A 21,617-nucleotide genomic window follows, 5' to 3' on the forward strand; every position below is an offset into this window, starting at 1 on the left:
TACTGTATGAAGTATTTTAGCTTCATAGTAAGACCTGATATAGGAAGACTATATCTCCTTCATTTTTTTTCAGTATGTCTTGAGCGTTCTTGGTTCTTTGCACTTACACATATATATATACTTATAAAAATTTGTATGTATACATATACATATAAATACACATGTATACATATAAAAATTTTGGTTTCTGATTGGAACTGCATTGAACTGATAGATCATTTTGCCTTTTCTATAAACAATAGGCCTTTTATTGGTTTGTAATTGTTATCTTTGGAAAGATGTTATGCATGTTTTTAATCACTGTGGGAAACTAGTGAGTACACATATTAACTGTATATTAAATGGTGAAAATGCAGACATCAGATGATATAAAACATTATGCTAAATGTTTAAATAATATTTTTTTCAGCTACCAGCCAATAGTTGACTACATAGATGCTCAATTTGAGTCCTATCTTCAAGAAGAATTGAAAATTAAGCGTTCCTTTGCTGACTACCATGATTCCCGTATCCACGTGTGCCTTTATTTCATTTCACCTACAGGACATTCTCTGAAGTCCCTTGATCTATTAACCATGAAGAACATTGACAGTAAGGTGCGTTTGGTAAATCCATCAACCCATTAAGATTTGATACTTTTTTTTTGAAATAATACAAATCTTGAAAGCATTTCCACACAGAGAACTTGTTATTTTATAATATGTATATATATAATTTTTTCTGTTAATCTTTAAAGCATTTGTGTTAGTTTCCTAGGAATACCACTACAAAATACCACACACTTGGTGGTTTAAGCAACAGAAATTAATTTTCTCACAGTTCTGGAGGCTGTAAATTTAAGACCAAGGTGTCGCCAATTTTGTTTTTTCTGAAATCTCTTTTCAGGTGGCAGATGGCCACTTTCTCACTGTGTCCTCACATGATCTTTCCTTGGTATACACATCTGACGTCTCTGTGTGTCCAAGTTTCCCCTTTTTTATGAGGGGAAACTTGAAATCTATCTGCAAGGTCATCTAGATAGAACATGATTCTACGTGAAAAATGGGACATTGATTAAGATCGATTTATGGAGAAGGTGATGCAAATGAATGACAGGTAGAAGAACAAAGTTGATCTGTTCTATAATTTTGATAAAAGGTCTCTTCTGACTTTTTACTACTCAGTTTAATAAGAAGGCAAATTGATAATGAAATCAAATTGATCATACTTCATTTTGGTACTTACGTTTTACTAACTCCAGATGTGTTGAAAGTGTAAGATTGTTGAAAATTGAGACTTCTAAATCTGAATTCTGATTAAAGATTAATCTTCAAAAGTACTTATGATTTTGGAAAGCAATTTTGTGAAGAAAAATAGCCAGTGATTATCTAGTTATAAAAATTTTTTGTCAGAGATTGTGAGGTTTCGACTGTAAAAATAAATTAATAACAAATCCTCAATGGTGAGATTTTGTTTGCTTCTTTCTTAATAGGTGAACATTATACCACTGATTGCCAAAGCAGATGCAATTTCTAAAAATGATTTACAGAAATTTAAGTGTAAGATAATGAGTGAATTGATTAGTAATGGCATCCAGATATACCAGTTCCCAACAGAGGATGAGGCTACTGCTCATGTGAACTCCTCAATGAATGTAAGTTTCTAACTATTGAATATCAATTCTATTTGACAGATGGGAATGAAAATATAATTTATAAGTAACAATATTAGTAATATAGTGTCACTTGTATCTGACAAAGAGAGTATAAATAAGATATTTTTTCCCAAAAGCAAGTGTGGGAAAATGTTTCATTTTTTCGATTTTGAAAATCTTTGCTGGTAATCAAATCTTTAAAAAAAGCTGTTTATTGAGATACAGTTCATATACCGTATGGCTCACCCGTTAAAATACACAATTTAGTGACTTTTAGTCTATTCCCGATGTCTGCAACCATCACCACAACCAAATTTAGGACATTTTTATTATCTCAAAAAGAAACCCCATGCTCTTTAGCTTTTCCTCCCTACTACTTGTCAGCCCTCCTCTCCACCAGCCCTAGGAAACCACGAATCAACTTCTTTCTCTTCAGATTTCTCTGTTCTGGACATATTATATGAATGGAATTGTATAATATTTGGTCTTTTCATGTCTTCCCAGGAGCAAAATTTACTCAGACCCTTTGTCCATTTTTAACTGAGCCTTTGTCTTTTTATTATTGAGTTTTAAGAGTCCTTTATATATTTTGGATACAAGTTGCTTATGAGATATGTGATTTGCAAATATTCCTCCCAATCTGTTGGTCTTTTCACTTTATTTTTGGTGTCCTTTGAAACACAAATTTTTTAATATTGAGAAGTCCAAATTATTTATTTGTGTTACTACTTGTGCTTTTGATGTCATATCTAAGAATGTTTTGTCAAACCCAAGGTAATAAAGATTTACTTATGTTTTCTACTAAGAGGTTTTAAAATTGTGGTAGAATACACATAACTTGAAATTTACCATCTTAAACCTTTTAAAGTTTACAGTTGAGTGGCATTATAGGTTCACAGTGTTGTGCTGCTATCATCGCCACCATCTATATCCACAGAACTCTTTTCATCTTGAAAAACTGAAGCTCTGTAATAAACAATAATTCCCCATTACTCCTTCCCTCAGCCCTATGAATTTGACTACTCAAGATACTTCTAGTAGGTGGAATTATATAATATTTATTCTTTTATACATGTACGAATATTTATTTGAGTCCCTGCTTTCAATTCCCTTGGGTATATGCCAAGAAGTGGAATTGCTGGATTGTATGGTAATTCTACATTTAATTTCTTGAGGAATCACTATACTCTTTTCCATAGTGGCTGCACTATTTTACATTCCCACCTAAAGTGCACAAGGATTCCAATTTATCCACATTCATACCAACACTTGTTACTTTCTAGTTTTTTTTTTTAATACTAGCTTATCTCAATGGATGTGAGGTGGTATCTCATTGTAGTTTTAACTTGCATTTCCCTGATGATTAGTGATGTTGAACGTCTTTTCATGTGCCTGTTGGCCATCTATATGTCTTCTTTGAAAAAATGTCTGTTGAGGTCTTCTGCCATTTTTAAAAATCTCATTAACTTAAATTCAGCTGTTCTTGTTGTCAACTGTAATTTTGCTTATAAATAATGTACAACAAAACTAAAGTTAGTGATATCTTGGCAATTGTAAATAATGCTGCTATGAACACTAGGGGGCATGTATCTTTTCAAATTAGTTGTGTGTGTGTGTTTTTTTCAGATGTATACCCAGGGGTGGAATTGCTGGATCATATGGTAGTTTTATCTTTAGTTTTTTGGGAAAACTCCATACTGTTTTCCACTGTGGCTGCACCAGTTGACATTCCTGCCAACAGTGTACAAGGGATCTCTTTTCTCCACATACTCACCAACATCTGTTATTTGTGTTCTTTTTGATGATAGCCATTTGAACAGGTTGAGGTGATAGCTCCTTGTGTATGGTGTTAGAGAATGATCTTTCATTCTTTTACATGTATCTCTCCAGTTTTCCCAGTACCACTTATTGAAGAGACTATCTTTCCTCCATTGTATATTCTTGCCTCTTTTGTCAAGATTAATTGACCACCAAAAAGCACGTGAAAAGATGTTCAACATCACTTACTATCAGAGAAATGCAAATCAAAACTACAATGAGGTATGACCTCACACTTGTCAGAATGGGCATCATTAAAAAAATCTACAAACAATAAATTCTGGAGAGTGTTTGGAGAAAATGAAACCCTCCTACACTTTTGGTGTGAATGTAAATTGGCACCACCACTGTGGAGAACAGTATGTTGAGTCCTTAAAAAACTAAAAATAGAGCTAACATATGATCCAGCAATCCCACTCCTGGGCATATATCCAGAGAAAACCATAATTAGAAAAGATACATGCACCACAATGTTCACTGCAGCACTATTTACAATAGCCAAGACATGGAAGCAACCTAAATGTCCATTGACAGATGAATGGACAAAGAAGATGCAGTATATATTTACAATGGAATATTACTCAGCCATAAAAAGAAATGAAATTGGGTCATTTGTAGAGATGTGGATGGACCTAGGGACTGTCATACAGAGCAAAGTAAATCAGAAAGAGAAAAACATATCGTACGTTAACGTGTATATGTGGAATCTAGAAAAATAGTACAGATGAACTGGTCTGCAAGACAGAAGTAGAGACACAGGTGTAGAGAACAAACATATGGTCACCAAGAGGGGAAGGCATGGGGGAGGGGGGAGGCTTGAAAGTTTTCTGTATCATATCATCTGCAAATACTGACAGTTTTACTTATTCCCTTCCAATTTTGAAGGCTTTTATTTATTTTTGTTGTCTGACTGCTGTGCCTAGGACTTCCAATATTATGTTAAATAGAAGTGGTGACAGTGAGCATCCTTGTCTTGTTCTTGATTTTAGAGGAAAAGCTTTCAGTTTTCAACATAAAGTATGATTTTAGCTGTGGGTTTGTCATAAATGGCATTTATTATGTTGAGATATTCCCTTTATACCAACATTGATGAGAGTTTTTATCATGAATGAATGTTGAATTTTATCAAATGCTTTTTCTGTAGTTATTGAGATGATCATGAGATTTTATCCTTTGTTTTGTCAATATGGTGTGTCACACTGATTGATCTGCAGATATTGAGCCATCCTTGCATCCCTGGAATAAATCAGATTTGATCGTGGTTTATGATTCTTTTATATATTGTTGAATATGGTTTCCTAATATTTTGTTGAGGATTTTTGTATCTATATATATCTGGGATACTGACCTGCAATTTTCTTTTGTGTGTGTGTGTGTTTGTCTGGTTTTAGTATTAGGGTAATGGTGTACTCCTAGAATGAATTTGGGAGTGTTTCCACTTCCTCAGTTATTTGGAATAGCTTGAGAAGGATAGATATTAGCTCTTCTTTATATGCTTGGTAGAATTCCCATATGAAGCTGTCTGGTCCTGGACTTTTGTTTGCTCGGAGTTTTTTGATTACCGATTCAATTTCACTACTAGAGACTGGTCTGTTCAGATTATCTATTTCCTCCTGATTCAGTTTCGGAAGATTGTATTTTTCTAGGAACTTACCCACTTTTTCTAGGCTCCCAATTTGTTGGCTTATAATTATTCAGTAGTCTCTTATGATTTTTCTTTATTTCTGTAATATTCATTGTAATTTCTCCTCCACTTTTTTTAAAACTTTTCCCCTTCACTTATTATTTTACTTATTTTGGTCCTCTCTCTCCTTTTTTAAATCAGCCTAGCTAAAGGCTAGTCAATTTTGTTTACCTTTTTAAAAAACCAGCTTTCTATGACCAGGGTCAAAAGGATGGTTCAACATATACAAATCAATCAGTGTGATACACCACATACACCATACAAAATGATATGATCATCTCAACAGATGCAGAAAAAAGCACTTGATAAAATTCAAACTCCATTCATGATAAAAACTCTTATGAAAGTGGGTATATATAATAAAAGCTATTTATGACAAACCCACAGCTCAACAGTGTGAACTACTCAACAGTGAAAAGCTAAAGCCTTCCCACTAAAATCTGGAACAAGATGAGGATGCCCACTCTCACCACTTCCATTCAACATACTATTGGATGTCCTAGCCACAGCAGTCAGACAAGAAATATTCTAATTAGTAGGGAAGAGATAAAATTGTCATCATATGCAGATGACATAATGCTATATACAGAAAACCCTAAAGACTCCGCGCAAAAACTACTAGAACTGATAAAACGAATTCAGCAAGGTAGCAGGATACAAGATTAACATACAGAAATCAGTTGCATTTCTTTTTTTTTTAACCAAAATCAGTTTGATATTCTTTTCCATTATGATTCCTCACAGGATATTGAATATAATTCCCTGTGCCATACAGTAGGACCTTGTTGTTTATCCATCCTATGTATACTAGAATCCCAAACTCCCATTCCTTCTCTCCTCCACCCCCTCCATCCCCCATCCCCAGCAACCACAAGTCTGTTCTCTATGTCTGTGAGTCTGTTTCTGTTTCTTAGATACATTCATTTGTGTCGTATAACTCTCAGTTATAAGATAAATAAGTCCTGGGGATGTGGTGTACAACATAGTGACTGTAGTTAGTAGTACTGTATTGTATATTTGAAAGTTGCTGAGAGAGTAGATTCAAAAAGGTCTCATCACAAGAAAAAAAATTGTAACTATGTATGGTGATGGATGTTAACTAGACTTACTGTGGTGGTCATTTTACAATATATACAAATATCAAATCATTATGTTGTACACCAGAAACTAATATAATATGTCAATTATATCCCAATTAAAAAATATTTTAAAAAATATCATCTGTGAACAGGTAGTTTTACTTATTCCTTTCTGATTTGCATGTCTTTGGTTTCTTTTTAAATTTTCTTTTCCATTTTCTATATAGTATTATTTATTAATATGCCTTATGTTGTATTTCAATTAACTAATTATTATAGTTTTCTTACTTTTGTCTTTTAACTTTTATACTGGAATTAAAAGTGATTTGCAGGCTTCCCTGGTGGCACAGTGGTTAAGAATCCGCCTGCCAATGCAGGGGACACAGGTTCGAGCCCTGGTCTGGGAAGATCCCACATGCCACAGAGCAACTAAGCCCATGCACCAGAAATACTGAGCCTGCACTCTAGAGTCCTTGAGCCACAACTACTGAAGCCCGTGCACCTAGAACCTGTGCTCCTCAACAAGAGAAGCCACCACAATGAGAAGCCCATGCACTAGAGTGAGGCGTAGCCACCGCTATCTGCAACTAGAGAAAACCCTCGCATAGCAACGAAGACCCAATGCAGCCAATAAATAAATTAATTAATTTTTTAAAAAGAAGTAAAATAAAAAAAACCAGTTGAGTTAGTTTTTAAAAAAGTGATTTGCTTATTGTGTTTCAGGTAAAGATAATGTGAGAAAATATGTCCACCCAAAACTGTTTTCTTTATATTCCCCACAGTAGGGAAGTTGTTGTATAACAAAGGGAGTTCAACTTGAGGATGGAAAATGCCTTAGAGAACTGGGATGGGGAGGGTGGGGGGGACTCGAGGGAGGGTAGGGGGGTAGTCGAGGGAAGGAGGGAATACATGGATAGGTGTATGGAAACAGATGATTGAACTTTGTGTACCCCCCCAAAAATAATAAATAAATAAATTTTAAAAAAAAGAGAAAAGAATAAAAAAAAAAAAGATTTATATTCCCCACAGTAGTTAAGCTCTGCTCAGTAGGTAGCGAGTACAGTCGTGTACATGAACTCGCACAAATGCTTGCAGAAATTACTTTGCACATATTTAATGTGAAGTCATAAAATCTGAGGCAGGAGAAATCACTTGTTTGAATAAACTTATTATGATATTCTTGTCTCTGTTATTTCCACAACCAAAATAAGAGTAACAAGAGTAAGTCATATCGCTATAAGGAAACATGGTTAAAATTGTTCTTACTTTCTAGGGACTCTTACCTTTTGCTGTAGTAGGAAGTATGGATGAAGTGAAAGTTGGAAAAAGGATGGTCAGAGGCCGTCAGTACCCTTGGGGAGTTTTACAAGGTAAGTGTAGCAAAGATGAGCAGGCTTGCTCTGGAATGATTATGCTTAAATATATATTATATAATTATAAAAATTATATAAAATATAACTATAAAATATAAAACAAAATATTTTAACTTGAGTCAATGTTGGTAACTCTTACTAAAGAGAAAATTAGCAGTAACTGATAAGGAGCACAGATGCTGTTTCCTTTAAGATAATGCTTATTTTGACTATAAATTATACTCATGAGAGTTTTCTGGATGGTGCTTTAGGCAAAAATTCAGAAACTGGGCAGAACCTCCTCATTTACCCCATCTGCCATATGCAGATTATCTCTCTATGCATAAACCATCACATTCAGAATGTTGGAAAGTTCTTTGAACAAAAGAACTTTGAACAACACAGAGGCATAAATATTGGTACTTGAAGCATGTTATATGAGTTAATTGCTATCTAATTTATAAAGCATTTTTAAGTGGTCACTAGAAAAAAAGGTTGGAAAACTATTTTAAAAATAAAGTAATATAATTTATTTTTGGATAAATTATACCTAGACATTTATATTAGTAATCTAGCATCATAATGAGTTAGAACATTATAATAGCAGTCGTTTATTGTCTGATTTGTATACTTGTGATACTAATTATTGGGGACTGGATTATCTCTATCTAGTTTCCAAATGTTATTTTCAATTAATATATTACAAATTTTTAAATTTATGAAATGTGCTTAAAAACAACATGAATATTACATTTGGTTACACTATCATACACAATACACAAAATGTCATGCTCAGTCTTTTGGATATGACAAACACAGGAGAGAGCCATGTGAATTTATTGTGATTTTGAAAATTGACTAATTCATTCTCGTAAGTATGGTGTATAAATATAATTTAATAACTAAAGCATGCACAATTGTTAAGGCCTTTATGTTAGCAGGATTTACTTTAATAAAATTATTTACTGAAGTAAAATTATATTTTTTGTTAGCGCTCTGTAAAGTACCTTGAGAATATTCGTTGAAAAATACTAACATAATTATTAATGAAAGCTTATGCCATATACTAATATAATATAATACGTATTTCACTGCTTCCTATTTATTCTTTGGCTAATAAATTTAAAGCAAATTTCCTGGTCTATAAATAAACTCTACCTATAATTGTAATGTACCATGTAACCATAGCTTCATGGTTAAAGAATTATAGCTATTAATCAGAATGATCTCTTAGCTCATTCGAGAGTACTTGGTGAGTGATAGGGATTGATAATAAGCATTGTGGCTTTATTATTTTTCTGCCTAGTGGAAAATGAAAATCACTGTGACTTTGTTAAGCTCCGGGATATGCTTCTTTGTACAAACATGGAAGACTTGAAAGAACAAACCCACACGCGGCACTATGAACGTTATAGGCGCAGCAAACTTCAGAAAATGGGATTTACTGATGTGGGTCCAGACAACGAGCCAGTTAGGTGAGTGGAGATCTTGCTCAAACAAGATAATGGGTGACTTAGAAATCCCCTACAATCATGAGGTATGATTATTTTGGAATGAGAATGGCTGTACTTCTCACATCCTGGGCCATCCTAAATTTTATGGTTTTTCATCATCTTCGGACTTAGATGGAAAGTTAGTAGGAGCAACATAATGCAAGGGGTCATTATGTGCATCCAATATGTGTATGTGCTGAAATGTGTATCCAAAAGAAAAAGTAGGGCTTCCCTGGTGGTGCAGTGGTTAAGAATCCACCTGCCAATGCAGGGGACACGGGTTCAATCCCTGGTCTGGGAAGATCCCACATGCCATGGAGCAGCTAAGCCCTTGTGCCACAACTACTGAAGCCCACGTGCCTAGAACCCATGCTCTGCAACAAGAGAAGCCACCGCAGTGAGAAGCTCATGCACCACGAGGAAGAGTAGTCCCCCGCCCACCACAACTAGAGAAAGCCCGCGGGCATCAAGGAAGCTCAGGAAAGAGATTTGCAAATATTAGGAACAATTGGTATAAGATGGGAAAGGATGAAAAGGATGGAAAATGATATTGAGGATTGGATGGAGGAGAGAGGAAAAGCAGGAGTGTAGTGTCATGGTGTTGTTGAATCCGAGTTCAAGTGCCCAACACACAGTCTGTTCTCTATGTCTGGGAGTCTGTTTCTGTTTCATAGATAAGTTCATTTGTGTCATATTTTAGATTCCACATATAAGTGATATCATATGGTATTTGTCTTTCTCTTTCTGACTTACTTTACTTAGTATGATAATCTCTAGGTCCATTCCTGTTGCTGCAAATGGCATTATTTCATTCTTTTTTATGGCTGAGTAGTATTCCATTGTATATATGTACTACCTCTTTTTTATCCATTCATCTGTCCAAGGACATTTAGATTGTTTCCATGTCTTGGCTGCTGTGAACACAGGGGTGCACGTATCTTTTTGAATTAGAGTTTTGTACTGATATGTACTCAGGAGTGGGATTGCTGGATCACATGGCAACACTATTTTAAGTTTTTTGAGGAACATCCGTACTGTTTCCCACAGTGGCTATATCAATTTACACTCCTACCAACAGTGTAGGAGGGTTCCCTTTTCCCCACATCCTCTCCAGCATTTGTTATTTGTAGATTTTTTAATGATGACCATTCTGACCACTGTGAGGTGGTACCTCATTATAGTTTTAATTTGCATTTCTCTAATAATTAGGGATGCTGAGCATCTTTTCATGTGCCTGTTGGCCATCTGTATATCTTCTTTGGAGAAATGTCTATTTAGGTCTTCTGCCTGTTTTTCAATTGGATTCCTTGGTTTTTTTTGTCAAGTTGTGTGAGCTGTTTATATTAACATACAATATATATTTTTACATGTTTATTTATATTAACATTTTAATGTAAGAGTAACACAAATTTCTTTTTAGTTTTCAAGAGATCTATGAAGTCAAAAGGCAGGAGTTCTTGGATCAATGTCAGAAGGAAGAAGAAGAGTTGAAACAGAAGTTTATGCAGCGAGTAAAGGAGAAAGAAACAGCATTTAAAGAAGCTGAAAAAGAGGCAAGTCCTGCTAGTTTGATATAATCTGTATTTAAGTTTAGGTGTCCTATTAAGTTGGGGTTTTTATCTCAAGAGTTTAGATGATTTTGTTGGAGGATACTTGCTATTCTTCAAAAAGTAGCTATTTACCATATAGGTTTTGGGTACAGCCTTAAAAAAATTTTCATCTGCAATCTTTTTTTTCTAGAGCATTTGGAGAATTTACCTTTTCTTGTTTTTTAAACTGAAGTATAGTTTGACTTACAATATTATGTCAGTTTTTGGTATACAACAGTGATTTAATATTTTTATACACTACAGAATGATCACCATGATGTCCCAGTCACGATCTGTCACCATACAAAGTTATTACAGTATTATTCACTGTATTCCTTATGCTGTATATTACATGCCCATGACTTATTATTTTGTAACTGAAAGTTTGTATCCCTTAATCTCTTTCACCTATTTCACTCATGCTCTAACCTCCCACTCTCCTCTGGCAACCACCAGTTTGTTCTCTGTGTCTGTGAATCTGTTTCTGTTTTGTTATGTTTGTTCATTTGAATTGTTTTTTTAGATTCCATGTATAAGTGAAATCATATAGTATTTATCTTCTTCTGTCTGACTTATTTCACTTAGCATAATACCCTCCAGGTCCATCCATGTTGTTACAAGAGGCAAGATTTCATTCTTTTTTATGGCTAATGTTCCATTATACATATATATACCACTTCTTATTTATCCATTCGTCTATTTTTTTAAGCTCTTTATTGGAATATAATTGCTTTACACTCTTGTACCAGCTTATGAGGTACACCAAAGTCAATCAGCTGTATTTATACACATATCCCCATATCCCCTCCCTCCCACGACTTCCTCCCACCCTCCCTGATCCATTCAACTATTGATGGACACTTAGGTTGCTTCCATATCTTGGCTATCGTAAATAATACTGCAATGAACATAGACATGCATATATTTTTTCCAAATTATTGTTTTTGTTTTCTTCAGAAAACTACCCAAAAATGGAATTACTGGAACGTATGGTTGTTCTATTTTTAATTTCTTGCGGAACCTCCATCTTATTTTATGTCGTGGCCGTATCAATTTACATTCCCACTATTACTGCATGAGTATTGTTTTCTTCAGTCCTTGCCAAAGTGTTGTCTTTTTTGATAATAACCATTTTGAAGGGTGTAAAGAGATATCTAATTGTGAATTTGATTTGCATTTCCCTGATGATCAGTGATGCTGAGAATTTTCTCAAGTACCTGTTGGTCCTCTCTACATCTTCTTTAGAAAAATGTCTATGTAGTTCCTCTGCTTATTTGGTAATTGAGTTGTTTGTTTTTTGATGTTGAGTTGCATGCATTCTTAATAGATTTTGATTATTAACCTCCTATTACGTATATTGTTTGAAAATGTCTTCTCCCATTCAATAGACTGCCTTTTCATTTTGCTAATAATTTCCTTCACTGTACAAAAGCTTTTTAGTTGGATGCACTCCCATTTGTTTATTTTTGCATTTGTTTCCTTTCTCTGAGGAGACATATCCAAAAAAAAATTAAGACCGATGTCAAAGAGCTTACTGCCTATGTTTTCTTCTAGAGTTTTGTGGTTTCAGATCTTTAACCCAGTTTGAGTTTATATTTGCATATGGTGTGAGAAAGTACTCCAGTTTGATTCCTCTGCATGTAGCTGTGGAGTTTTCCCAACATTTATTGAAGAGGCTTTATTTCCCTTATGTACATTCTTGCCTCCTTTGTTGTAGATTAATTGACCATATTAAGTGTGGGTTTATTTCTGGTCTCTCTTTTCTGTTCCATTGATCTACGTGTCTGTTTTGGTGCCAATACCATGTTTTGATTGCTGTAGCTATGTAGTATATATTAATAGTTTGAAATCAGGGATGGAGATACCTTCAACTTTGTTCTTTCTCAAGATTGTTTGGCTATTTATGGTATTTTTATGTTTCCATACAAACTTTAGAATTATTTTTTCTAGTTCAGTGAAAAATATCATTGGTATTTTGATAGGGATTACATTCAATCTGTAGATTGCCTTTTGTATTACAGTTATTATACCAATAATTTTTCCAGTCCATGATGACGGTATATCTTTCCACTTATTTGTGTCATTTCAGTTTCTTTCATTGTTGTCTTATTGTTTTCCACATACAAGTCTTTTACGTCCTTGGTTAGATTTATTTCTAGTTTTTATTTTTTTTGTTTTTTTTTTTCGGTTGTAATGTGTTTGTTTTCTTAATTTCTCTTTCTGGTAGTTTGTTGTTAGTGTATAGAAATGCAACAGATTACTGTATATTAATTTTGCTTTCTGCAACTTTACTAGTTGTAAATGAATTCATTTACTAGTTCTAACAATTTTTTGGTGACATATATATATAGTGTCATGTCCTCTGCAAACAGTGACAGTTTTACTTCTTCCTTTCTAATTTGGATGCCTTTTATTTCTTTTTCTTGTCCGATTTTTCTGGCTAGGACTTCCAATGCTTTATGTATTTTTTTCTCCTATTTTAAGAGTTTATTATTTCAAGAATGTTATAATATAAATGAAATCATACAGTTTGTGGTATTTGGGGAGGGGCTTTTGTCATTGAGCATAATTCACTTGAGATATGCCCAAGCTGTTGCCTATGTTAACCGTCCATTCTTTTTTATTGTTAAGTAGTATTCTGAAGTACCTTGGCCTGTTTAACCATTCACATACTAAAGCACTTCTGAGTTTTTCCCAGTGTTTTTCTATTATGAATAAAGCTACTGTGAACATTCATGTACATATTTTTGCATGGATGTAGAGATATATTTATGTATTTATGTATTTATGTATTTATTTAATTTATTTTGGCTGCTCCAGATCTTAGTTGCGACATGTGAACTCAGTTGCAGCATGCATACGGGGACCTAGTTCCCTGACCAGGGATCGAAACTGTGCCCCCTGCATTGGGAGTGTGTAGTCTTTCCCACTGGACCACCAGGGAAATTCCTCCAACGCTGTGTTGAATAGGTGTGGTGAGATGGGGCATCCTTGTCTTTTGCTTGATCTTAGAGGAAACACTCTCAGCTCTTGACAACTGACTATGACGTTGGTTGTAGCTTTGTCATAAATGGCCTTTATTATGTTGAGGTTATTGTGTTCCCTCTAAACCCACTTTGTTGAGAGGTGTTTTTTTTTTATCATAAATCAATGTGGAATTTTATCAAAAGCTTTTTCTGCATCTATTGATATGATCATATGATTTTATTCTTCAATTTTGTTAATGTAGAATATCACATTGTTTGGTTTGTGAATATTGAATTATCCTTGCATCCCTGGGATAAATCCTGCTTGATCATGGTATATGATCCTTTTCATGTATTGTTGAACTTGCTTTACCACTATGTTGTTGAGGATTTTTACATCTATGTTCATCAGTGACATTTGCCTGTAATTTTTTGTGTGTGCAGTTTCTTTGTCTGGTTTTGGTTCAGTGTAATGCTGGCCTTGTAGAATGAGTTCAGAAATATTCCTTCTTCTTCAGCTTTTTGGAATAGTTTGAGAAGAACATGTATTATCTCTTCTTTAAATGTTTAGCGGAATCAGCTGTCAAGTTATCTGGTCCTGGACTTCTGTTTGTTGGGAGTTTTAAAATTACCGATTCAATTTTATTACCGGTAATTTGTTCATATTTTGAATTTCTTCCTGATTCAGTCTTGGGAAATTGTACATTTCTAGAAATTTATTCATTTCCTCTATGTTGCCCATTTTATTAGCATATAATTTTTCATAATAATCTCTTATGATCCTTTGAATTTCTGTGGTATCATTTGTAACTTCTGTTTCATTTCTGATTTTATTTGAGTCGTCTCTTTTTTTTAAATGAGTCTAGCTAAAGGTTTATCAATTTTACTTATCTTTTGAAAGAACCAGCTCTTAGTTTCTTCGATCTTTTCTATTTTTTAAGCCTCTATTTCATTTATTTCTGCTCCAATCTTTATGATTTATTTCCTTCTGCTAACTTTGGGCTTTGTTAGTTCTTCTTTTCTAATTTGTTTATGTGTAGGTTAAGTTGTTTATATTAGAGATTTTTCTTGTTTCCTGAGGTAGGCTTGTATTGCTGTAAACTTCCCTTATAGCACTGCTTTTGCTGTATCCCATAGATTTTGAAAAGATGTGTTTCTGTTTTCATTTATCTCCAGGTAAATGGAGATAATTTTTTACCTTCCTCTTTATTTCTTCCATGATCCATTGGTTGTTTAGCAGCATGTTGTTTGGCCTCCACATGTTTATGTTTTTTTGCATTTTTTTTTTCTTATTGTTGATTTCTAGCTCATAGTGTTGTGGTCAGAAAAGAGGCTTGATATGATTTCACTCTTCTAAATTTACTGAGACTTCTTTTGTGGTCTCACATGTGTCTATCCTAGAGAAGTTTCCATGTGCACTTGATAAGAATATATATTTCTGTTACTCTTGGATGAAGTGTTCCCTGTGTGTGTGTGTGTGTGTGTGTGTGTGTGTGTGTGTGTGTGATTTGAGATCAATGTTTCCTTACTGGCTTTCTGTCTGGATAATCTGTCCTTGATGTAAGCGGGTTGTTAAAAGTCCCCTAATATGATTATGTTACTGTCAGTTTCTTCCCTTAAATTTGTTAATGGTTGCTTTATGTATTCAGGTGCTCCTATGTTGGGTGCATCTATATTTACAATTGTTATGTCTTCTTGTTGAAATGATCCCTTTATCATTATGTGATGTCCTTCTTTGTCTTTTGTTACAGTCTTTGTTTTAAAGTCTATTTTGGCTGATATAAGTATTGCTACACCAGCTTTCTCTTCATTTCCATTTGCATAGAATACTTTTTCTGTCCCCTCATTTAGATTTATGATCCATTTGATTTAATTTTTGTGAAGGGTGTAAGGTTTCTGTCTAGATGCTTTGGTGTTTTTTTTTCATATGAATGGCCAGTTGTTTTGGCACAAGTTGTTGAAGAGTCTATCTTTCCTCCTTCTGCTATTTAGGCTCCTTTGTCAAAAATCAATTTACTAAACATATTTGCATCTATTTCTAGGCTCTCTATTTTTTATTTATTTATTTATTTTTATTATTATTATTTTTTGGCTGTGTTGGGTCTTCATTGCTATGCCAGTGGGCTTTCTCTAGTTGTAGTGAGGGGGGGGCTACTCTTCGTTGCAGTGTGTGGGCTTCTCACTGTGGTGGCTTCTCTTGTAGAGCATGGACTCTAGGCATGTGGGCTTCAGTACCTGCAGAACGTGGGCTCAGTAGTTGTAGTGCAGAGGCTTAGTTGCTCCACAGCATGTGGAATCTTCCTGGCCCAGGGATCAAACCCTTGTCCCCTGCTTTGGCAGGTGGATTCTTAACCACTGCGCTACCAGGAAGTCCCTAGGCTCTCTATTTTGTTGCACTGATCTATTTTTCTGTTTTTTTTTTCTTTCCACCAGTATCACACTGTCATGATTATTGTAGTTTCAGTGAGATTACTATAGTCAGTGAAGTCAGGTAGCATCAGTTCTTCAACTTTATTCTTCTCCTTCAATATTGTGTTGGTTATTCTGGGTCTTTTGTTTTGCCATAAAACCTTTAGAATCAGCTTGTCAATATCTATAAAATAACTTGCTGGGGTTTTGATTAGGATTGCAATGAATCTGTAGGTCAAGTTGGGAAGAACTGACAACTTGACAATACTGAGTTTTCCTATCCACAAACATGAAATATTTACTTAGTTAGTTCTTCTCTAATTTTTTCATCAGGGTTTTGTTATTTTCCTCATATGGATCTTGTATGGATTTTGTTAGATTTATACCTAAATATTTCATTGGGGGAGGGAGTGTTAATGCAATTGCTACTGTGTTTTTGACTTCAAATTCCACTTTTTCACTGCTGGCATATACAAAAGCAATTAACCTTTGTATATTTACCCTATATCTTGCAACCTTGCTATAATCACTAATTAATTACTCCAGGAGTTTTGTGGGAAGTTCTTTTGGATTGGCTACATAGATGATTACATTTTCTGCAAACTATGACAGTTTTGTCTTTCTTCCCAATCTGTATACATTTTATTTTTCTTCTCTTACTTTATTGCATTAGCAAGGACTTTCAGTACAATGTTGAAAGGGAGTGGTGGGGGGGGGATATCCTTACTTGAACCTGATTTGCAGAAAAACTTCAAGTTTCTCACCAGAGTGGTTAATTTTTGAAACGCTTATCTATTAAGATAAAGTTAGGCTTTCTCTGATTTCTACCCTCAACCTCCCATCTTTAAGTTAAAATTTTCTCAATGATTTTGCCATCATTTATAAATACCACACTCCCACATCCACAGCCTTTCCAATCATTCTTCTTGCCATTGTAACTGGATGCTCATTTGCTTCTCAGGTCTGAAAATGTAACTGTGAGCGATATGACTCCAGCAGAGATAATTTTTGAGACTGTTATTAAGATGATTAGGGTATGTTTGATAACCAGAAAAAAAGAAACATGTCCCTGGGATGTACCACTATAGCATGCTTTGAATCACAACTGCAGATTTGTTTCACAGCTGCAGGACAAGTTTGAGCATCTTAAGAGGGTCCAACAAGAGGAGACAATGAAACTTGAGGAGGAGAGAAGACAATTGGAAGAAGAAATAATAGAGTTTTATAAAATGAAGGCTGCCTCTGGAACATTGCAGACTCAGGTGTGCACCAACATAAAGAAGGACAAAGAGCGTAAGAAATAATCCTCTCTTACCATTCTGTATCACTCTCAATCTCATCTTCCCATGAGATTTTCCTCATAGCACTAATTCTCATTGAAATTATACTAAGTTTCAAAATCTGTTTGTTTTCTGTGTATTTTCTCCAACTAGAATGTGAGCTCCTTGGGAGCAGGTACCTTGACCATCTCTAGATGCTCTATCCTCAGTGTTTAGAATAAGAGTAGCACAGAATTGGCACTCAATAAATATTTGCTAAAATGAAAGAAAATCAAAGAATTATATAGCACAGTGTACAAAGTGTTTGATTAGCTGTTGATATTCTTTTCCCATAGCCCTACCTGTGGCTCCAGGGACCAAGTATATATATAATATTTCATATCTAAATAGAAGTAGGGGATTTGTTGGCATAAAATATTATGTTATAAAAGGCTAATTCTTATGCTCATGTTCATTATCAAATTCTACTGATAATAATTTCTTGATCTTTTTATTAAATAAAAGATTGTTTCTGATTGGAACTCTCATGCTTTTATGTTAGACCTTGTAAAACTAATATTGGAATAAAACTCCAAAAGTTAGAGAGAGGGCTTTCCTGGTGGCCCAGTGGTTGAGAATCCACCTGCCAATGCAGGGGACACAGGCTTGAGACCCATCTGGGAAGATCCCACATGGCGCGGAGCAACTAAGCCCATGCGCCACAATGGCTGAGCCTGTGCCCGCACACCGCAACTGCTGAAGGCCACATGCCTAGAGCCTGTGCTCCCCAACAAAGAGAAACCACCACAATGAGAAGCCCTCACACCTCAACAAAGAGTAGTCCCTGCTCTCCGCAACTAGAGAAAGCCCGGACAGCAACGAAGACCCAACACAGCCAAAGATAAGTAAATAAATAATAAAATAAAATCTTAAAAAAAAAAGTTAGAGAGAGCCAGAGAACAATCAGAAACCATGAGTAACATTTGGATGATAATATTATGCCTTACATACTTGGGATATATGTTAAAACTAAAGTCATCAAATAAAGTGGACTTTTTTTGCCATTTCACAACTTTCTTTCTGACTATACATACTGAATTTTCTGCATTTACAATGTCAGTTCACCTACCTGTATGGCTGACTCACCATGACTCATTCTATTAAAGTACTGCTGTTGAGGGTCTGTTATATATTTACTCCAGCTACATCTGGCATAGTTCATGGAATTTTTCTCATGCTCTTAAAAGAACAAAATTTTTTCCATTGTAATTTTATTACCTCATTCATTTCAAAGGCAGCCTTTTTTTTCAGGGTATCAGGATATTGTCATTTATCCTCAAAATATTTGAGAAAATATAATCTGATTTATAATACCTTTACTTCTTGAAAGTTTTTTTAAAAAAATACAGAGAAAGGGAGGTATATCCACAATGATTTTTATATATGTTATTAAGTCACCTTATGGTTTCATCATTTGGGAGAAGAATGAAATCTACTATGTGAGCTTTTAATGGAAACTCTACAAGGACCAGGATCTTTATTTTGTTCACTTATGAATTCATCCCTAGGCCTAGAACAGTGCCTGGGCACATAGTGGTAATTGTTCACTGAATAAATGAAAACAATCATAGTACATTAGCTATATTATATGTATGGGTAATTTAATTTAGATCATTGACTTTTAGAAGATAAACAATATAAATTATTATTACTTTCAACATGCTGGTGAATTATACAGCTAAGGAATTTTCATCTTCTCATTCTTTCAATATAATCCAGTGTTATTAAAATTTGAGTCACCAATGTTGTTACACATATAAAAACCAATAACATTAGCCTTGTAAAAGTACATTTATAAAATGCACTTGGTTGCATTTGAGAATGGATCCTTTAGGTACTTATGTGATAGTCCATAGCTGCTTTCAGAGAAAGGAAAGATTCACCCTAAATAAACTATGTGGTTTTTCTTTCCACTTCTTTTCCAAGGGTATAAAACAAGTTATGATTTAACAGTATAAAGCATACATTTGCTTATTAAATAATGGTTTAATAAAATAGTATTTGTTTTCTATGTAGCTTTTAACTATATAAATAAAATTATTTTTCTCTTTCAGATCCATTTTCATGTGAAACAGAGGTTCCAGATTTATGTAGCACAGAAAGTTTCAAGAAGTCAGCATTACTAAAAATTTATAAGTATACTTTACTTTTCCTTAGAGTTTTTGTTTGCTAGATTATTTATATATTAATGTAAATTGCATTTTTTAAATTTCAGTTTCTACTTGATCACTGCTAGTAATACACATTCCAATGATTTTTATACATTTATCTTGTATGCTGTAACCTTTCTAAAACTTGTTAAATTCACTAATAAGTTCTAATAGCTTTTTTGGTAGATTTATTTGGATTTCCTAGCTACATGATTATTTGACATCTGAGTCAAAGCCATTTACTTTTCCAAATTTTATGTCTTTTACTTTCTTGCCTTACTTAATTGACTATGACTTTTAGTACAATGTTGAGTAGAAGTGGTGACAGGGGACTTCATCACCTCGTTCTCAACGTTAGAAATAGATACACTTCAATCTATCATTTGTTTCTGGTTTTACTGATGTAATTGATGTAGAACAGTGTATAAGTTTAAGATGTACAGTGTGTTAATTTGATACATTTATATGTTGCAAAATTATTACCTACATATCATTAGCTAACACACCTTGTTACTGTCAGGTAGTTACCATTTCTTTGTGGTGAGAACACTTAAGATCTATTTTCTTAGCAACATTCAAGTATATAATATTGCTATTATCAACTATAATCACCATGCTGTACATTAGATGGCTGCACAAAAGTTGTTAACTTTATAGCTAAAAGTTTGTACCCTTTGACTGATGATTCCCCCATTTTCCCCATCTTGGCTTCTGGTAACCACCATTCTCTGTTTGCTTTTTGAATTTGGAGTTTTTAGATTCCATATATGAGTGATATCATACAGTGTTTATCTTCCTCTGTCTGACTTATTTCACTTAGCATAATGTCTTCAACATTCACCCAAATCATTGCAAATGGCAGGATTTCCTTCTTTCTTGTGGTTGAGTAGCATTCTGTTGTGTTTATATGCCACAGTTCTTTATTCATTCATCAATTGACATAGCCTGAGGTTGTATTTATATCTTGCCTATTGTGAATAATGCTGCAACAAACATGGGAATATATACCCAGAAGTATGATTGCTGGGTCGTATGGTAGTTCTAATTTTAATTTTTTCAGAAACATCCATGTTTGTTTTCCATAGTGGGTATACAAAATTCCACTCCCAGCAACAATACACAAGGGTTCCATCTTTGTTAACACTTGTTATCTCTTCTCTTTGGGATGATAAACATTTTCACAGGCATGAAGTGATATCTCATTGTGATTTTGATTTACATTTCCCTTATGACTAGTGATACTGAGCACTTTTTCATGTGCTTGTTGGCCATTTGTATGTTTTCTTTGGAAAACTGTCAATTCAGTTTCTCTGTCCATTTTTAAATAGGATTGGTTTTTTGTTTTGTTTTGTTTTTTAATATTGAGTTGTATGAATTCTTTATGTATTTTGGATGTTAGCCCTTTATCAGATACATAATTTGCAAATATTTTCTTCCATTCATTAGGTTCTGTTTCATTTTGTTGATGGTTTCCTTTGCTATAAAGAAGGCTTTCAGTTTGATACTGGCCCACCTGTTTATTTTTGCTTTTGTTACCTTTCTTTTGGTGTCAAATACAAAAAATCACCACCATGACTGATGTCAGAAAGCTTACTGCCTTTGTTTCCTCCTAGGAGTTTTATGGTTTCATGCCTTACATTCAAGTCTTTATCATTTTGAATGGAATTGGTGTATTGTGTAAGGTAGGTGCCCAGGTTCATTCTTTTGCATATGGCTGTCCAATTTTCCCAACTTGATTTATTGAGGAAACTGCCCTTTCCCCATTGTATATTCTTGGCTCCTTTGTCATAAGTTAATTGACATATATGCATGGTTTATTTCAGGAATTTCTATTCCATTTCATTGATCTATGTGTCTGTTTTTATGCCAGTACCATACTGTTTTGATTACTATAGCTTTGTAATATAGTTTGAAATCAGGTTGTGTGATGCCGCAGCTTTCCTTATCTTTCTTCAGATTGCTTTGACTATTTGGGGCCTTTTGTGTTTCCATACAAATTTTAGGATTGTTCAATTTCTGTGAAAAATACCATTGGAATTTTGATAGAGATTGCATTAAATCTGTAGATTGCTTTTGGTAGTATGGATATTTAAACAATATTAAGTCTTCCAATCCATAAGGATGG

The 21,617-nt window shown here is 34.2% G+C and overlaps 1 protein-coding gene across 1 annotated transcript in view; it reads left to right on the top strand.

The window, feature by feature from the left end:
- SEPTIN14 (septin 14) overlaps positions 1-17,814 on the top strand; it is a 35,863-nt gene extending 18,049 nt beyond the window's left edge. The window contains exons 5-10 of the mRNA XM_057749022.1: positions 410-596; positions 1,472-1,633; positions 7,488-7,584; positions 8,873-9,041; positions 10,480-10,612; positions 17,148-17,814. Coding sequence (XP_057605005.1) covers positions 410-596; positions 1,472-1,633; positions 7,488-7,584; positions 8,873-9,041; positions 10,480-10,612; positions 17,148-17,327 — 928 coding nt within the window. The 3' untranslated portion in view covers positions 17,328-17,814. The remainder of the gene's footprint in view (positions 1-409; positions 597-1,471; positions 1,634-7,487; positions 7,585-8,872; positions 9,042-10,479; positions 10,613-17,147) is intronic.
- The last annotated feature ends 3,803 nt before the right edge of the window (positions 17,815-21,617 follow it).

The sequence above is a fragment of the Hippopotamus amphibius genome, chromosome 9, assembly GCF_030028045.1.
Source record: "Hippopotamus amphibius kiboko isolate mHipAmp2 chromosome 9, mHipAmp2.hap2, whole genome shotgun sequence".
Classification (NCBI taxonomy): Eukaryota; Metazoa; Chordata; class Mammalia; order Artiodactyla; family Hippopotamidae; genus Hippopotamus; species Hippopotamus amphibius.